At 38.7% G+C, this 18907-nt stretch overlaps 1 protein-coding gene across 1 annotated transcript in view; it reads right to left on the bottom strand.

Moving 5' to 3' along the window:
• The window catches only part of LOC131591813 (leucine-rich repeat serine/threonine-protein kinase 2-like), a 65457-nt gene extending 48220 nt beyond the window's left edge, over positions 1–17237 (bottom strand). Inside the window, exons 1-8 of the mRNA XM_058862882.1 lie at positions 16757–17237; positions 16578–16663; positions 12236–12342; positions 9127–9215; positions 8604–8738; positions 6844–6978; positions 3315–3446; positions 710–829 (exon numbers count right to left, since the gene is read on the bottom strand). Coding sequence (XP_058718865.1) covers positions 710–829; positions 3315–3446; positions 6844–6978; positions 8604–8738; positions 9127–9215; positions 12236–12342; positions 16578–16663; positions 16757–16916 — 964 coding nt within the window. The 5' untranslated portion in view covers positions 16917–17237. The remainder of the gene's footprint in view (positions 1–709; positions 830–3314; positions 3447–6843; positions 6979–8603; positions 8739–9126; positions 9216–12235; positions 12343–16577; positions 16664–16756) is intronic.
• Positions 17238–18907: the final 1670 nt, after the last annotated feature.

Genomic DNA, 18907 nt, shown 5'->3' with positions numbered 1-18907 from the left:
AGTTGCTAAAAGAGAAATATCTGGTTCCAGAAAGTGCAACACAATTTGAAATATATAATTTTCTACCTGTGATTTTTCACCAGTTAAGGGGAAAAAAAGAGATACCACCAGTGAGCATAATATCTGAGGCACAATGGAATGTGTACTGATTTCTAATCTTTGCTATGCTGGGGACTCTTAAACAGCATTTCTACTGACTTTTATATGGAACAATTACTCAAGGACAAAGAACATCAGATTCTTAGCTCTTTCCCACTAGATAACTAATTTCTGTCTGAACTGTATTCAAGGAAAACTTTATATCTTTTAATTGATTTCAGAACTCAAGCACAAGCATTGATTTTGTGTTGTTATCAATTGTCACAATACAGGTACTGTCATATCTGGCAAACACAACATCAAATTAGTGCTGGTAACACTGGAAACTTTATGTTAAGAAGGGATTATCCAAAATTTGCCTATGAATAAACAGTTTCCTCTGTTCTGCTCTGTCAATATAACTTACCAGCTCTGAACACTGTGCAGATGTTTGGCATATGATATGAACACAGTCTTATCATAGTGAAACAGTAAACTGTAATTATATAGGAAATCCAGCTTTGTTGAAGCTGTCCTGCCTGAGGCTTTTGTGTTAATGAAATGGAGTTTGATATTATTACAGGAAATTACTAGAATGAAAAAACTAACAAGTAGACAGAGATTTACTCACTTAGAAGAGCTAAACAACTGAGAGCGGCAGCTTGTAACTTTGCATTTTCAGGATATGCTGTAACAGCCTTCACAATGACTTCTGGAACCTTATGTAATACAAGGATATTGAAAAAATTTCCTGAAACCACATAAGATAACAAATTAATACAAACACATATCTAGAGCTTTACATGCATTTAACATAAATTTCTCAGCACGCAATGCACAAACTTGGTACCAAATGTTGGTTTTCTTACTACGGGGCTTGACACACCAAAATTTTATTTTTGAAAGGAAGAGGTTAAGGATAAAAACCAGTTGGGATCTACATTCTTTGTGGGCCTTAATTATTTTTTTTACAAGAGGCAGAGGTTTAATGCAGAATGAAACACAAACAGTCATCAAAATAAGACAAATACAGTTGGTGTATCACAGGAAGCAAATGCAGTCCTGTTCCTGAATTCCTGCAATGATTTGATGTATCCTATGAAAAAAGTAATTTAACCCTAGAATAACCCTTTATTCTCTGGTTTTGCCCTCCTCATTAAATAAATCAAGGCCAGCATTATAAATATAGAATGTATTCTTTCTGGAACAGGAGAAAGCCTTTGAATAATAAATATATTTAGAGAATAACAATTATTTGAAGTTGTACAGTATTTTTTATTATAAACTGAATATAAGGCACTCTCCAAAAAGCAAGCAAATGCAAATAATTCCTTGTTTGGAAGTATCATGTAGAAAATAATAGACCAACATTCTGTCAAATATGGTTTGAGAGCCAATTTTGATATTCAAATAGCAATCAAATATCAATATTTGATAGCTATTTTGAAATTCAAATTAATTTAAATCTTGATTAGCAAAAATAAGAATTGGAGTAGTAATACGAAAAATCAGTTGTGTGGTCATGTTATATTAGCATTGCTGTTTCTTAATATATTTTAATGGAAAAGGTAAGTTTGTGTAAATGCATTACTTATGTAAAGAAATTAATAAACCTAGCCTATGTGATGAGTAATTCTGTTGGACTTGCAGCTGGCCAAACAGGTGCCAGCCACTTAAAATTCTAGAATAGCCATTACCAGATCAGCAAGAATGCATGATGGTGATTTTGGAAGCTAGCAGATGCTGACTTCACCATTTCACTGCCAGTTAACCCAGGTTTAGAAAGAGTGTCCAACAGAATAATCTGGGAAGCAGCACTAGCTATACACGTGAAAATCTTCCAGACTATTTCCAGGAGCATCTATCCATTTCACATCTGTTCCCACAACAGTGTGGTGCTGTGAACATCTCTTCCATAACTCTACTCCAATTGCTCCATATTAATTAAGATGTGGGGCTCAAAGAAGAAATGGATCTTGTGGCTGCTTTTCTGCCACTCTTCGTTGTTGGTCAGCATAAACATATGGCAAACATCTGATTGAAACCAGGCTGGTTGCACTTATGGCAAGATCAAGACCTGTCAACCAAGTTGCTGTATCCCCACAAGTGCTTGGCTTCCCTGCCTAGCTTTAGTTAGCCTTGCACAGCAAACTGTTCTAGGTTAGCATCACCTCTTGCCAAAAAACCCCGGCAATTACCACCTCAGCAGCCACCACATTTTCTTAGAAATTGTATCTGGCTTTCTGAAGGGGAATGGGAAATTGCTCTGGATTGCACTCAGGTCTGATCTGTATTTTCTACCATATCTACATGAAGAAGTGTAAACAGATGGTGAAAGGATGGGACTGACTTTATTACGGGGAGTCATGCACTGATACCAGCATCTGCAGTAGCTTCAGGCCACCACCTGCAAAAACTGCGAAGTCTAACTCTTGGTGAAGAAGAACCAGCCATGGAGTGAGGGCTGCTCAGACAGCTGCTCATAGTGGGTTTGTATGCAGCAGGGGGAAAAACATGTTTATTTTCATTTGAACTACCTGCTACATAGGCAAGTGTTCAAACAGATTTATTATAGTCACAAGTGTGAGAACAGAGCTGCCAAGAGGCACAACTTTTTGCCACTGACATGATTTCTCTTGCTGTGACACCAGCCCATTTTAGGCCAGACAACTGAAGTACTTTTGTTTAAGTCAAGGCAAGTCCAGAACCCAGTGATTCATTCACTGCTGCAGCACAGCGGGGCCCCAAGACAGGCATCATCACTGTCAGGAATGCAGCACAGGTCTCTGAAAATAAATGCATTGCAAGGAGGAAAACTAGAGTTTTAGAGAACGCTTTTCAAATAATTCTATAGCACCAGCTGTTTAACACACATTCACCACTGGCACTTCAAAAAAATGAAATATCTAAGTAATTTTCTTCTTTTCTACAATAACTTTATACAGAATCAGACCTACTAATTTTCCATTCTCCTATTGTGCTTCTCACCCTTTTTTGTCTCATTACTTCCCCCTAACTTGAGTCTTTTATGGCAGATTCTCATTGTTACTTATATTTACCTCATAAAGACACCATATTGACTGTGGCCAGGGTTTTGCATCATTAGACACATGGATCTCTGCACCACCCTGAGGATTTACTGGAGTAGCTGTTGTTGCCTGTAACGCTCCCAGTTAACTCCAACTCTGACACACACACAAAAAACTGACTTTATATAAACAACTTTGTCAACTTACCCAATGTAAGCTTGTGCAACAAACAGCAACTCACTTCCTGAACTCTTTCACTACTGGGGAAACTTGTCATCATTTCCACTATAACATTGTAGCAGCGAACATTTCCCGACATGAGCACTTCAACATTGCTGGCTGAAGTAAGAAACAGAAACAAAAACTTCTTGTTACGAGAGAGGAAAAAAAAAGTTAACTGGATCCTCATTCAGACTAGTTAAATAGATTTATTTAGAGAACTGTGACTGTATTGCAGTTTTTACCTTGCATCTTCAAAGAAAAGTGGCTTTATTTCTTGATATGGCCATAAAAGACAAAAATTATTATGATAATTTTGAAATTATTCATTAAAACAATACTTTCTCACCTAGAGAATGGTAAATAACTGCTAGGGTTTTTCTTCCTATCTAGCTAATGGTTTTCAATGTGGACTCAAAATTCAGATTAACAATTTTGGTTTTCTCCCATTCCGTGTCAAGCCATGTAACAGAAGCCTCCTCCCAAACTAATTTTAGGTACCTTTTTTCTTACATGCAAACAAAATGTTTTATAAATACTGTATCAGTGTTATAAATAGTGTTTGTAATGTGATTGTGATCAAGTACACATTTTACAGTATTTAATTATAAAATTAAGAAACAAATTCAAAACTTTTATCTCATAAAATTTATTCTGTAGTAATTTATTTGATTTAATCACGTATTTCTGAGTTCTCCTTTCTTTAGGGGGCAAGTAGTGTATACCTGTTGTGTACTGAGAGTACTGAAATTTTCATCTAATATTCCTGCAATATTTTGAAAGCCATTGCACACCCTGTATTTCACAGAATCACAGAAGGCTGATGTTGGAAGGAACAACTGAAAGGTCACCGTGTCCAACCCACGTGTTCAAGCAGGGCTGCCTACAGCAGGTTGTCCAGATGGCTCCTGAGGATTTCCAAGGATGGAAACTTCACAGCCCCTCCAAGAAAACTGTGCCAGAGCTTGGTCACTCTCACCCAGTTTACTGTTTATTACTCAGGCTAGATACAGAAACCAACTGACAATCACGTAAGCCCATACAAAGACAGAATGTATCCATTACAACTCAGGACAGAGTGATCCCATATACTGTAATTTCAGACACAACAGCATCATGGTAGTTAAAACACAGTGTATGAAAGCATCCTTGTAGTATTTCTATCCAGAGTATGAGACAAAATATGAACCCAAGAAATCCTGGCCAAAATCCTGGCCCAAATGAATGAACTCCCTGTCACAGACTCCAGAGGAGTTAGCATTACTCTGCTGAGGTCTATAAATTTTCTTAATTGTTCTTCAGCAGCTTGGCTTCCCTGGATACAACATAAGAGAAATATTCACAACTATATTATTAAAGATAATTACCCTTTTTAAAAGAGCAGCAAATCTTTAAAATAATATTTCTCTAAATATTAAATAATGACAACCTACTGGATGAAAAAGCAAGCTCTTAGTGGGAAGCACTTCTGAAGCACTGTATTTGATAGAGAAGGAAGGTACCCTTCACAATGCTTTAATAGAACTTTAGCGATTTATCATGTCATTCTCAGCTGAAAACACATATTCCACAAGACAGTATTGCATCACTCCACATTATGTTATGATTTCAAAGGTGATACTTATGAATATAGTAAGAGCCAGACGATTCCAAAACTGATCACTATGGAGACAGCATAATGAACTGCATGTTGAAATCTGCAAGATCCAAGCAATGGCACATCTGCAGAAGCGTCACCGTTTTCTAGAACAAGTTACAGAAAGAGGTGGAACGGATCTCATTTAATCTTAACCACCAAAACTTGGTCATCTAGATTCTCTCAACAACTGATGACAAGATCTGAGCACTCTGTATGGCGACTCATCCCAGCTGGTTTAGGGTTAGGTAAATTTCCTCTTGAGGTGACTGTTTCTCCCTGCTAAACAGAGCCCAAGCCTGTCTGGTTCCCTATGCCTGCCATTTAGATGGGTAACATTCTGTGATCCACCACTCCACTTCGGAGGACAGTCACCAGTAAAGCATTTTTCTCATGCCACAAATACTACTGAGATTTAAGAGTTCTTGTACAGCTTAGAATAAACCCTTACCCTACAATTTCTTATGACATGAGCCAGAACCAAGTCTAAGTATGTATTAATGAAAGAAGGCATAGTGAGGTAGTCATTCAGAATAGAGACTTGAACTTCAGGGTATGGGGAGACATTTTGCTACCAGTTAAAGCACACTGTGCACTTACACTGAATTATCTTCTCTGTGGTGGCCTTAAAAGAACATAATATTTTGTTGAGTTCTTTAGGGATGTCACCAACTAAGAGTACGAATTACAGCTTTGCACATTCATGTGCAAGTAGTCTCTGTTCCTCTGGCTAGTTTCAATATTTCATATTAGAAATGAGAGTATTAAATACCTACTTTAGAGCAGGTCTTTTTCATGCCTTGTCTTGTTATACTTTGTATAAATATTTACTGCTTTGAAAAGAACTTAAAATCTGGCATCCTCTTCTCTAGAAAACTGCAGTAACTTCTGTGCTAGGGTAAAATTATTCCTCACCCAAGAAATACTAAACTTTTTAAACACGAACTGGAACAGCAAGACTTTTGAGAAATAGGAACTAGATAGGTTGGAGTCTGATGAAATGCAGGACACTCCAGTCTAGTTCTTGTTCAGTGAGCATTCATGGGGCCAGCACAGCTCCTATAGAGGCAGAGAGGATGTACAAGCAAGGCTTTGTAAGTAAACACATTTGCAGGAGGTATGACATTATGCACTTCATGAAAGACATGGCGAGCAGAACCCTGCTCTACGCTTTCTAAAGTTTGTCAGCAGGAAGCTGACAAAAGCTGCCTGTGTGTCAACAAGATCAGATTGCTGCCAACAAATTGACACAAATCGTCCAACACATTTCTCAGGATCTGATTTTGCATAGAACAGGGACTGCTGTTACCAGAAGAAAAGATATAACAAAGACATTTTCTTCCAGTCTTACTGCACAACAACTGAGGACATTGTAAGACTACCACATGCACAGTGCTACTAATTGCAGCCACCATGGAATGACCACAGCAGGTGTCTGAACTCAGATATCTTTTCCCAGGCCTGGCCACTGAATTTGTACTGGCAATTTTCCCTTTGTGGGACAGACTTTGCAGAGAATATTCTTTACCTGTGACCTGAACTCATTGAAGATTTATTTAGTCCATAAATATTTCTTATTCTTCAAGTAGTAAAAGATGACAGGGCAGGGTCTTGAACTTCAGTCTCTACAACCATGATAAGCATCTTTGCTACCACTTACTCCAAGGAGAGACTTCTGCTTTAATGGTTAAATATAAAAAATATCTCATTAAAAAAAAGGTCTTTCCCAAAGAAAACAGGAAGATGATTTGTCTGGCAACTCCAAAACAGTTCTCAATGATTTTTTGCAGCCACACAAAGATTACTTTTTACAGTGACAGAAAGCATGAGCTGTTGCACACTGTGGGAGAAAAGGAATTGAAAATAACTTCTAACACTTACGTGGACCAGCTAAGGAATGTAATGAATGAAGTGCAGGAAGAATCACCTCTTCTTTCTCTGGAAACTCTTTAAACACTTTCAGTATGATCATGTGATCTTTGCTTTCAACAAATTCAGTCAGCTGCTCTTCTGGAACTAAATTGAAAGGCAAGAGATAAAGTACATTTTGAGGAAATAATTCTTATCCTGGTACATAATGAGAAAAGACAACTGTTTTTATCAGGTTTCCTTATATTTAGTTTCTATGTTTCACAGAAAGTAAAGTACTCTCCATACACATCATCTTTCATGATTATAGCTTTTTTAACTAAAAACTGAGCTACTTTATGAACACCTTTTTCTAGCTTACACTTTATGTAATTGAGTTCTGACTTCTAAATGCTACCTTGTGAATCTGTATTTTTGAAGTCTTTTAGCCTTTCTCACAGAATGGTAATCCAAACCAAGTTTCCAGAGATAGTCCAAACCAAGATAGTATATAAGTGAGGGAAAAGCTAAACACACCGTGAAAAAAAAAAAAAATAATTAGGGAATGCCATTTTGCATACCCTAATTTTTTTTTTTTTTAAAAAAATAATGGACTTTTTTCCATAAAGCCATGCTTAACTTAATGGCTTAAGGTTTTTCTCTCCCTGGCCCCTCTTATTCATACTGACATAACTGTGTGGCTGTGCAATGAACCACATAAAGCAACTGACCCAGGATGAGAGAGAGCACCTTTTAAATTTCACAAGCAGAATTGTCTTCTGAATCTGGTCAAGATAAGGTTATGCAAACATCCACATAACAAAAAATGACATGGTGGCTCAGAGGTAGAGGAAACAAGGCAGGAGTAGCCTAGGAACTTGTCACATTGATGCTGCCATCAAGAAGAAGGTATGCAGGTCTGTACCTGCAGCCAGATCTGTCAAAATCTGGCACTTACAAAAACCATGCACAGAAAACATGAGAAGTTCAGACTTCTGTGGAGACTGAAGAGAAAATATAGCAGGGCAAAAGTATTTAGGGACAGGAAGAAGAAAAGGAACAGAGAAGATAATTCCAAGCACACATGTGGGAAAAAGACTTAAAAAAGCAATATATAATGGTGCCAAAAAGAACCAATCTGAAGAACTGAAGACTATCTTTGAAGCAAAGGAGTACAGCAGAGCGATAGCATTTCTCAATATTTATTTTGACTCAAGAAATTAAATTCAAAGCAAGGGGACTACAAGGGCACTTCTGGCCATAACATGCACAGTTCCTGAAATTTCTGCAAAAATTCAATACATGGTGACTTCATTTTTCAGAATAAATGGGAATATTGTATGGACACATTATCCCCTTGTAGCATTGTCAGGGTAAAAAGCAGGACCAAGTATTTTTCTAAAGTACAAACATTTTGCTTGCTTTCAGAACTGTTCATGTTACTAAAATTTACCAGTCTTTAAATACACAATCCTGTTTTGGAGAATTCAAATCAAATGTCACTATTCTTTATTCTAGCTACTGACCAGTGTTAAATCCCATCTTTTCAGCTAACTGTGGATTTAGAAATGAAAGGACATTTTGAATTTTTAAAGATGTCATATTCATTGCTCTGATTTATAGAATTTGTGATATTGCTTGGAAAGTCTGTTTTGTCCTAGCTCATTTAAGCACAAACATAATCCACAAACCAGTCCAGAATGCAAGAATTCATTTATTGCATTTAAATTAATATCTGTCATCCCTCCCAATCTATACATTTTTATAACGCCATAAACTACAAGATAAAATACCTTTCTCAAAAAGTTTGTGTAATGCTTTACATCCATGCTGTTGGATCTCTTCATTTTTAGGGAAGGTGTGCATGGCATTAAACACCAATGAAAACACATCCACCTCTTCTTCCAAGAGCAGGAAAGCAATTATGTCTGAACAGCAGAAGAGATTACATGTTGCACTGATTATTTATTGACATTTTCATTGAAACACCATAAAACACAGAATTCTTTAATACTGTCCTTAAAGTTTAAGCTGACAGTTCAAATCCAGCTTTGTATAACCCATGACAAAGTTCTCTCTAAAGGTAGCATTTTAAAATAGTACTGATGTTCTAAAACTTCACCACCAAAAGACAGTTCATGCCTATCTGGTAAAAAGGTGCAAAATAGTACTCATTATTTTGTATACAACAACACATGACAAGTGACTTCATGGAGTAAAACAGAAAAATCCAGTCTGCCATGTACAGGCACACACTTCATATCACCTCTGTGTTTTAAAGGCATAGATGAAATAGGAAAGTAAAGCACACAATACCTGACATGAGGAGTAGATTTAATGCTTTTAGTCCTATTACTGATAGATTTTTATTTCCTTTGTGGACTGTAAGCATTTTAAGAATCTGCCTAAAAATTGAAGACAAAAAAAAAAAAAAGAAGAAAAGAGTTACAGCTAAAGAAATACTGACAAACACAAATTTTTATCAGATATTTACTTTGAAAACAGAAGTAGTTGCAGAAATTAGCAAAACCTTAAAAAGCTCTCAAATAATTTGTCAAAAACCCTTTTATTTCAGTTTATATTTTTTTCAAGTTACCAATGAAGTAATACCAGAATTTCAACTATGATCATAGTTCATTAAAATACTGATGCATAATTTATCTAATTTACTTTAATTTTCAGTCAGTTATACAAATTAATTCTGCAGGGTCATTTAGGAGGTGGTTACTCTCCAAAGTGCTGGGACAGCACAGCGTTGCTCTGCTTGCAGCAAGAGCTCAGTTACACTGAACAACCAAGGTCTGGTGGAAGAGAAGAAGCAGTTTCCTGGCTGAAGAACTTGAACAGCATCTTGATGAACTCTACCCTACGTTTCAGCCCTACTATTAATTATATATAAGTACTACTATATTATTATATATATACTACTATATTTATATAGATATTTCTAACATACTTTACTCAGACTACCATCTGTAAAGAGTGACTAAAAATCTGTAACACCTCTTCAAAAAATATAATTCTAAAAGCATTGATACCACACTGAATGAAGCAGATCTCAGAATATGGGGGCACTGTAATTAAAACCTAAATTAAAATGCATAGACTTACACACAAAAAACTAAAGAAACTTTATTTTTTTTACTTTTCCTTATTTTAGAGAGCTTCATTCTGAAATTTTAATAATCTTCAAATATGAATCTTTGCATATATAATATCTAATAAAAATAGATTGTGCAGTAGTTTGTGATACTTTAGTTGATATTCTTGACCTGTCTTGAGAAACATAAGCAGCACTTGAAGTTTCATCCAAATTTCATATCCCAGCTCTGGCAGTGACGTTGTCTGCCTTGCTGAAGTCTAAACTTATAAGCTGGAATTAATGTATCGCTGTTTTCCCTTCATGCTACGATGCAGCTAGCTTCTCTCTCCTCTGTTGTAGCACTAGTGTCATAGCCATGATGACCAAAATAGACAAGAGAGACAAAATCTGATGAGAGGTATAATATCAGCTATAGGTATAATTTTAGAAAATTCCCTCCTATACATCCTCCTATTTCAAGTATAACCAAGAGGAAGGATGTAAACCTTTATAAACTTCTTCTGCTGTAGGGAAGTTTAACATAGGAGATTACAAAACATCTCATGAAGTCTATATAAGCTTGTGGAAAGAATGCAAATACACTGAAGGAAATTCTCTTTCTCTTTACAGTTACAGCAACTATTTAATTATTTATTACACTGACTGTCAGAAACACCTAAATCAATAGCAAACTACCATTTGTAAATGTAACTGCAGTGTAGTCAAGTTGGATCATAGCTGAGAGACAAAAGAAAGAAATGCTTTTTCTAGTTTAATATTCCTATTCTCCTGAAATAATTACATACACAAAAGGGAAAAATCTCCTGAAAAAAAATGACCTTTTCTTATCTATTGTAACAGTTTCCTGCCTTGCTGTAAACAGCATCTATTCATTATGGTGTTGATTCACTGCAATTCTAGTACAATCCATGCTCAGAGGACATGAGACATAATTTAGCTTGCTTGCTCTGCCTTTGGCACTGACAGAAATGCCTGAGCCTACTCCTCCACTAAGTCTTCCCACAGCAAGGGAAACTGTCAGAATATCAGACAGGGATATATAGTTGGCTAAAATATTGGTACAGAGAAGGAATCATGTACAGCAATGCTATCATCAGATCTTTAGTGAAGTTTGAGTTTGAAAAGGATGCTTTGTTAACTGTACACATTGCGTGGGCGCGGAGGAGGCTGTGGGAAAGATCAGTCCCAGAAAGTAATTTTTCTGGGACCTGAGAATGAGCAGCAGTATCTCCAGCTCTCAGGATACAAGCTTTTAAGCTGCCAAAGAAATTGCAACTAGCATGTGCAGCTTCAGCTTAGTTATCTCTTGTTCATGAAAAGCAACCCAAGTCACTTTTGCTTTCCAACAAAAACTGCCAACACATCTTTCAAGGGAGTTCACTCCCCTACTGCCATGTATTCTAGCCACTATAAAACAAGTAAACAAACCCCCACAAAGTCAAAATGCATCTTCATGCTATTTTTCAATAGCAACCTTTCCAAGGAAGTGTGTGGTGAGAACTATGGAGGCAGATTCACGGGGTTATAAGGCTGTATGTTCTTGCTGCTGTCATTATCAGCCCTGAAGGCAGCAATCTGTCCAAGAGTAAGAACACCTAACCAAGTTCCCAAACCAACCTCCGTGCACATTCTGCCTACATCTATAATTAGCATTTGTGCTACTGGGAATAGAATTAGAATTTGTGCTATTCAGCCAACTTATGTGGCTGTTCATCCCATCTAATCACAGACATCCAGAAGAAGATTTGCTTAGGCTTCCTTTGACAGCTGATAGACCAGAGTTGAGCAAGTCCAACCCACAATTTGCTCCATTTACTAAAAAGAACAAACCATTACTTCTGAAGGTAATTGTATCCACTGAACTCACAGGTAGTTGAGGTGATCAGTGTAAATACTTATCTTTAAGACAATAATAAGAGGTGTGACAAAACCTCCTCCTCTTGATTTACACTACTTAAGTTTGTGGATATAATTCCTCACATTTGAAAAAACACACACAAACATCCAGGTGATACTACCTCTGCCAAAAACGTTACTTAGGATTTTTTTAATGTGTAAGTGGAAATTCCTGTATTTCAATCTGGGCCCTTTGCTTCTCATTCTGTCACCGAGTGTCACTAAAAAGGGCCTGTCTCAATCTCCTTTACTTTCTGCACCAGGTATTTAAATACACAGATAAGATCTCTATTTGTGTGTCACATTCTGAAGGCTGAAGAAATGCACAAAAAAAGCTGATGTAATAACTTTATATATTTAATTGCATATATATGCTGCCAAAATGACCAAGCACTCTAGCAGACTCTTTGTATACAAAATACTTACTGGTGAACACCCAGTACTTCCCAGTCCTTCCCAACATCCTTAGGAGCCATGTTTTGTAGAGTACTTGGACAAATTTCTATTAATTTACAAAGAAGTGACCAGCCCATCTGTAAAACAAAAATACAGCTATTTTAGAATAGATATTCTGCTTGGAAGTTTTACATTGTCTTCTAATATCCTTGGCTTTTGCAAGACACCTGTTCTGTTACCTAGCTAAATCAGTAAGGGAAAAATAATTAACACAAGACAAATGGCATGGAAAGTTAAAAGTGGAAGTAAAACATATGTTAATGATTCTGATTGCATTGCTTGCAGGAACACATCACTCTCAATCTGCTTCAGCACTGCTTGAGGATAAAGGGCACACAGTTAAATGAGCTGCTGTTAAACAGAAACATACGATGTGATCCATAGTATGTTACCACAGGCCAGGGAAAACCCCTGTACTATTACAGGTGGTTCACATTTAACAAAAAAAAAAAAAAAGTGTGTTTTCCTAAGAATTTGCCATTTAATTGCAAATTGTAAGAAAGTATACATTTTTAAAGGTCTTCAATGTTTTAAATGGGGATGAGATACATAAACAATCACCATACATTTCATATTCTTGCCATCAACCCTCAGTTCTGTGTGCTTTCAAAATATAACAAAGGCAGTAGAAGTTTTGAGATCATAAGGAGTGAAAGACAACTAAACCAAATGTATTTGTTCTTAAGAACTACCTGTTCCATCCTATTCCATTCTTTGACTTTCAAACATCTGTAAATAATGCCAAAAGCTAAAAATGCTCCTCTTTGATCTTCTGTATCAGAGAAATCTGCTCTTTTATGAATATCTACAGGCTGATATGACTGAATAGGCTGCAGTGAGGAAGGAGTAAGCAAAGTCTGTACAAAGAAATAACTGATGAAAGAAAATCCCTCTATTGAAAGAAGTGAACAGTGAAATGTCAAAAGTCAAGATGAAGCAGATTTTACAAAAAGGAATTATAACAAGGCATGTGAGTTTCCTTGAGCCTATAAGTAAATTAAAAAGTGGAGGCAGGCCTGTGACAAGGCTGTGCTTTAAGAATAGAGTCAAGGCAGAAGATATATATGTAACAAAGACTCTATACATAACTGGATCGCTTTTTCACAGAAGAGTTAAGTAAAGCAAAGAGGTCAAGATGGGACAGCAAACAACAGGAATGTAAATGGCTACCTCCAAAGTGTTTAACAACGAAGTTCATATAAAGTGCATGATCCCTAACCCTGCAATCAGTAAGACTAGAGACATGGAATTACAAGTCTGGTAGTGTAGCCACCCACAGGAATAGCATAAGCCTGAATCTAGACAGCTTTCCTGACAGCTTTGTAGAGTGTGTAAAAGGTGATGTAGCTCCCTGGGGACTGGAATTCTGCTTTTGTCTTTCACACATTTGGTTGCAGTGTGAGCATAGCCCATATCTGCAGGACTTTTGTTCCTGTTTCAGTTTAGATTTGCAGAGACAAATGTTTTAAGCCAATTACAACACTAATGTCTGCAGATTGAGCTTGACTGTGTGCCAATTTCCATGCACTTCTCTTCCTTGGATAGCAAGCTGCCTTGCCCTGCATGTGACTACAAATGTCTTACTATGGACATTCAGGCTGGTCTGTGTAACTGAGTCCTTACTAAGTGTAGGTACAATGAATAGTCTTAATAACCATTGGTCCAAGATGAGGGCATGCAATTCCCTAATTTTCCATGTTGCAAACAAAATAGTTTATTTGTGATAGTCAATCAGGTACAAATTTCAAAAACCTTGTAGAAGTGACTATTAATTGATAAACTGCTTATTCCTTAGAAAATATTTTATCTTAGAAGTCCCACTTTATAAGAGCATTCTAACTGTTCTTATAAAATTTAGAATCTGATGAAAACTTGCTTAATTACTTTAGAAAATTTCTTTTTGTATTAACTGTTTCTGATGAATTTTATATTCCCATTGAACATTTTCATTTGTATTGTTAGGACTCCAAGTACTGACAAACATTTATCAAATCTGTGATCCAGAGAAGACCAATGGAAACATCTGACCTGCCGATATGTGGTCTATTTTACAATATTAAAGTCACAACCTGAGGTAACAGAGAGCTTATTAGCTGTTTGATAATTAAGTAAGAAAGCAAGGTCTTTCAAATAACAGAAATCCTGAAGGTTACAGGGAAGGGAAATAAAGCAAACAAACATGTCCTTATAAAGACTCAAATAAATCCCAACATACAGAAATAGTTGGTAGCAGCACTGAAGCTCATTATTTTTAAACCAGACCCTTTTTGTTTCTAGCATGCAATTAATTAATATTAGGTCCCACCATCTATGTAGCTCTGCTGACTGCTCTTTAAACAAGTGCACTCATATTTTGCTCTAGAGTTTCTCAGCTGCTCCAATCATTGCCAGAGAAACTGCAGAAAACTACCCTATTTACTTAAAGACATATATTTTACTTACAGGAACTACTGGCTTTCCACACCTGTACCTTACTACTTCTGAAGGAGCCTGCAGGGTTTAGGCCTGCAGTCTGACTTGGCCAGCTCTTACAATATTGACCTACTAGGCAAATTAACCCTGTACAAGTTAGTGGAACAGCAGCAACCCATGATGCTTTGTAACCAGTTAAGGAGGGGAGGCAAAGTAAATTCTCATTTTAGGTATGCCTCTGACTGTGTTTATTCTCTTACGTGAGTCAATTTTTTTACAATGCCAAAAGAAAAAGGAGGATGGTTAATTATTTATTCAATAAAAAAATCGTTAATAGTGCAAAGAGACTGCACTGAAATCAGGGCCTCATTAACTTCGCCACTGCTGTAAAGTGAGAATTTATTAAAAAAGATTACAAACAAATAGCAGTGAATGAAGCAAGAAGACAGAGCTCTACTTACAGTGTGAATGTTTGTAAACATCAAAACTGAATGTGAAAGAAGAACTGCCCAAGACATTTTATGAGGAATGGAATTTGAGCTTTGCACTGGCTATGAATTTCCCACTGCAACACAACACAGTAATGCAAAGGAGGTCCAGAACTTCTAAACTGTATGACTGCAAATGTAGGCAGGAAGAAGATTAAAATTAATTTTAAAATTCTGCGTTAGAATTAGGTATTTTAAGAGCTTTAAAATGAAAATTAATCACTATCTTCCTTATGCAACTCTGAGAGTCTTGTCCTATCATTTCACACCTACTTCTTGTTTTGATTTATGTTTTACTTCCAAGTTTAGACTTCTGGGCAGAGGTTTTATAAATTAATGTACTTTATCTTGAAAATAACTGCTGATTCATATTCCTGTATTTGTTAAAAACCTGAAAATCATACAGTAAAGTAAGTAAAACATTAAGACACAACTATTTAGTTTTCAAAGAAATCTCAAGAACACTTATTTCAGATTAATCACTACAGAAATACAATTTCACACTTAATCTAGATTTTGGGCTTTTGACCTCTAGCTAAGGTCTAGTACACAGAAAAACCCCCAAACCCAAAACCTTAAAATACATTATTAAGAGGCATTTGCAATATAATTCATGTTTTGCCTTCCAGTTGAATTGAAAAAATCCCAAAACATGCCCAAAATATTGTGACTATATAAAGGTGCTTAAGAATAAAAAAAAAAATAAAATCAAGTGAGATGCACAGAAATCTGGAGCTTATAAACATCCTCTATGCATAGCATAGTCAGAAATTTAATATATGCCTGCCAGGAAGAAGCTGTTTCATATGACAAGTCTGGCAGCTCTACCATAACATCAAATTGTGCAAGTGCCACACCCAGTCCAAATGGGCCAATGTTAAATTACAGGAGCAGGCAGGCAAAACCTTAAATTGCAGAACTTACTCGTAGCTAAAATATTCCCCCCTGCCTTTAAAAAGCTGTGCTAGCACAAGTCTCAAGGATATGGCTACATATATATGAATTCATAGTATAAAATAGTGCTTTTCAGAAAGTTGTCTAACCACGGCAAAATTCAATATGGACACGTCAAAATTATATTAGATAACATTATTGGTAATTTAGAACCCTATATTACACAGTATTCACACGGCTTAATTTTTATTTCCTATTTCGTCTCCTGCCGGTAAAAACAGAGACGCAGCCAGTGGCGCCTGCAATAAGCTGGAGCGCTTGGTCCCTTTAAATGCCAGCGGTGACAGCGCCCTTCTACAGCTCAGAGCACTTCATGAAGCGGCCCAGGAGACAGACAGCAAGTTAAGGAGAAATCGACAAGCGGAACAAGAACTTTTATCCCGGGACGGGCCGGCGTTCGCTCATCCCGGAGCGCAGCCGGAGCGGGGAAAGCGGCCCCGACCCGCCCGGCCCCTGACCTGCTGCACGCCCGCCGCTCCCGGGTACAGATCCACCACCAGCAGCAGGGGCACGTGGACATTTTTGCCGCTGAAGAGCCGGGGAGCTGTGGGGGGACAGAGACAGACAGAGAGACCGCGTTAGCGACCGGCGGCGGGCGGGACCGGGCGAGGCAGGGCAGGGCAGGGCAGGCGCTCACCGCTCTGCCGGGCCGCCAGCTCCAGCAGGTCGCTCAGGGTCTGCACCAGCGTCTCCAGCCGCTTCCTCTCCTGGACGTTTTGAAGCCGGACGACCAGTTTCGTCAGGGCCTGCTCCTCCCCCGCCACTGCCTCCCCTTCCTCGGGGCCGCCACTGGCCATGGCCGACCCGCTGTCCTCTCTGTGCCCATCCGCCGCTCGGCGGGACGAGCGCAGGGCTGGGCTGGGCTGGGCGGTGCGGGCCTATCCCGCTGCTGCGGCCCCGCACTGCCGCCGCCCGGCCGCCGTCACCCGGCCCTCCCGAGCCGCCCCCGCCGCGGCCTCCGGCCCCTCCCACGGCGCTGCTCCATGGACACGGCCAAGGACCGGCCCCCGCGGGCGGGCGGCCCCCGGTAACCCCTGGGAAACGCCCGCGGGCCCCGCGCAAGCGCCCGGCACACAGAACCGGCCCGAGGGCAGCTCCCCCTCACCGTGATTGACGACGCGGCTGCCCAATACAGCTGCCGAGCAGAACCCGCGGTCTGCCCGGCAGTGCCTCGCTATAAAAACCGGCCAGCGGTGGTGTGGGATGGGTGGGTTTGGTGTATGGGTTGGGTGAGGATCTGTAACCCTGTTGGATATCTACATTAAGGCAGTCTGCTCCTGAAAGGCTGCGCCCTGTGGGAGAGTGTGGAATTGGGCCTTGGAAGAAGGGAGGAGTGAGGTGAAGGTGTTTTAAGACTTCATTTCCATCTCTAATTGCTCTACTCTAATTTGTTTGGCAATAAGCTAGTTTCCCCCAGTTGAGTCTGTTTTGCCTGTAATAGTGATTGGTGAGTGATCTCTCCCTGTCCTTGTGTTGACCCATGAGCCTTTCGCTATGTTTTCTCTCCCTCCTCTAGATAAGGTGAGTTAGAGAGTGGCTTTGCTGAGAAGCTGGTGTCCAGATGGGGTTAACCCACCACAGTCCTTTTTGGCCCCCACCACATTACTCTTGCCTGAAACCACAGATGTCTGAAATCTTCAGTGTGTGTCTTCTACCCACATTGATGGTAAATGCTGTGTTGTTGAAGTCTCTGCTTGTTCCAGTTTGCAGCTGGCTCAAAGTCCTAGATCACTTGTAGTTCTTCTAGTAAATACTTTGTTGTGGTTGTAGATTCCTGAGCTAGACATCTTGAGCCTGAGTTAATGTTTCCTCTTCTTTCCATTATGTTGGTAAACAATAAAAAACTGCTAAATGTTTCTGAGGTTCCTGAATAAATATAGGAACTAATTTCTAGAGATAGGTGTCTCCCAAGGTTCATTTCTCTGCAGGTAGCAGTTCCCTGGAGTGCTGGTTGGAGAGGATGCCAGCTTCTGCTAGTCTCTGGAAGTCTGGTAGAGTTTGACAAAAGTTGTCTGAAGCATATTGATTAGAAAAGAGGAGAATGGAAAGAATGAGGTAGTCTTGGTAAGCATCTATATTGTAGTTTTCCTGGATTTTTCTGGGAAATTCCAGTGAAGATATGTTAATATCTTCACCAGAATGAATGAGGAGAATGGGTTCAAATTCAAAGACAGTAAGTTGAGATTGAATACTAGGAAAAAGTTCTTCACTGTGGGCGTGGTGAGGCATTCTAACAGGCTGCCTGGGGAAGTTATGGATGTCCCATCCCTGGGGGTGCTCAAGGCCGGGTTGGATGGGGCTCTAGGCAAGCTGCTGTAGTGGAAAGTATCCTAGCCCACAGAAGGAAGGTTGGAACAAGATGGTCTTCAAGGTCCCCTTCCAATCTAAACCATTGCATGAACTGTAGAAGTGATTAGAGGTTGTGTCTGAGCTGTCTTGTGTTGATGTCTGGCAGGAAAATTGAGCTCTGATAGTAAAGTGTAGTTGTCTGAATGTTGTTCTTATCTGAGCGTGAGAAAAGGGAAAAGGACTTTACCTCTGGAGTGCTTCTTAAATGTTTTCCTACTCTGGAAGTTTCATATGTTTCTGACCTCTTTCTAATGTTCTGTCAGTGAATGTGGATGGCTTACCATGAAGACCACAACAAAGGGCCCCAGATCTTTAATTTAAACAATTTTGGTTTTTTTCTGTTGGGTCTCAGTGTGTTTATTCCACGTCTCCTGTTCTCTATCAGCTGTAGCATGTTGTGTTGTTTTATGCACATAGTTTGAAAAGACTGTACAGAGTC

The sequence above is a fragment of the Poecile atricapillus genome, chromosome W (assembly GCF_030490865.1).
Source record: "Poecile atricapillus isolate bPoeAtr1 chromosome W, bPoeAtr1.hap1, whole genome shotgun sequence".
Lineage (NCBI taxonomy): Eukaryota > Metazoa > Chordata > Aves > Passeriformes > Paridae > Poecile > Poecile atricapillus.
This window is presented reverse-complemented; position numbering and strand designations above follow the sequence as displayed.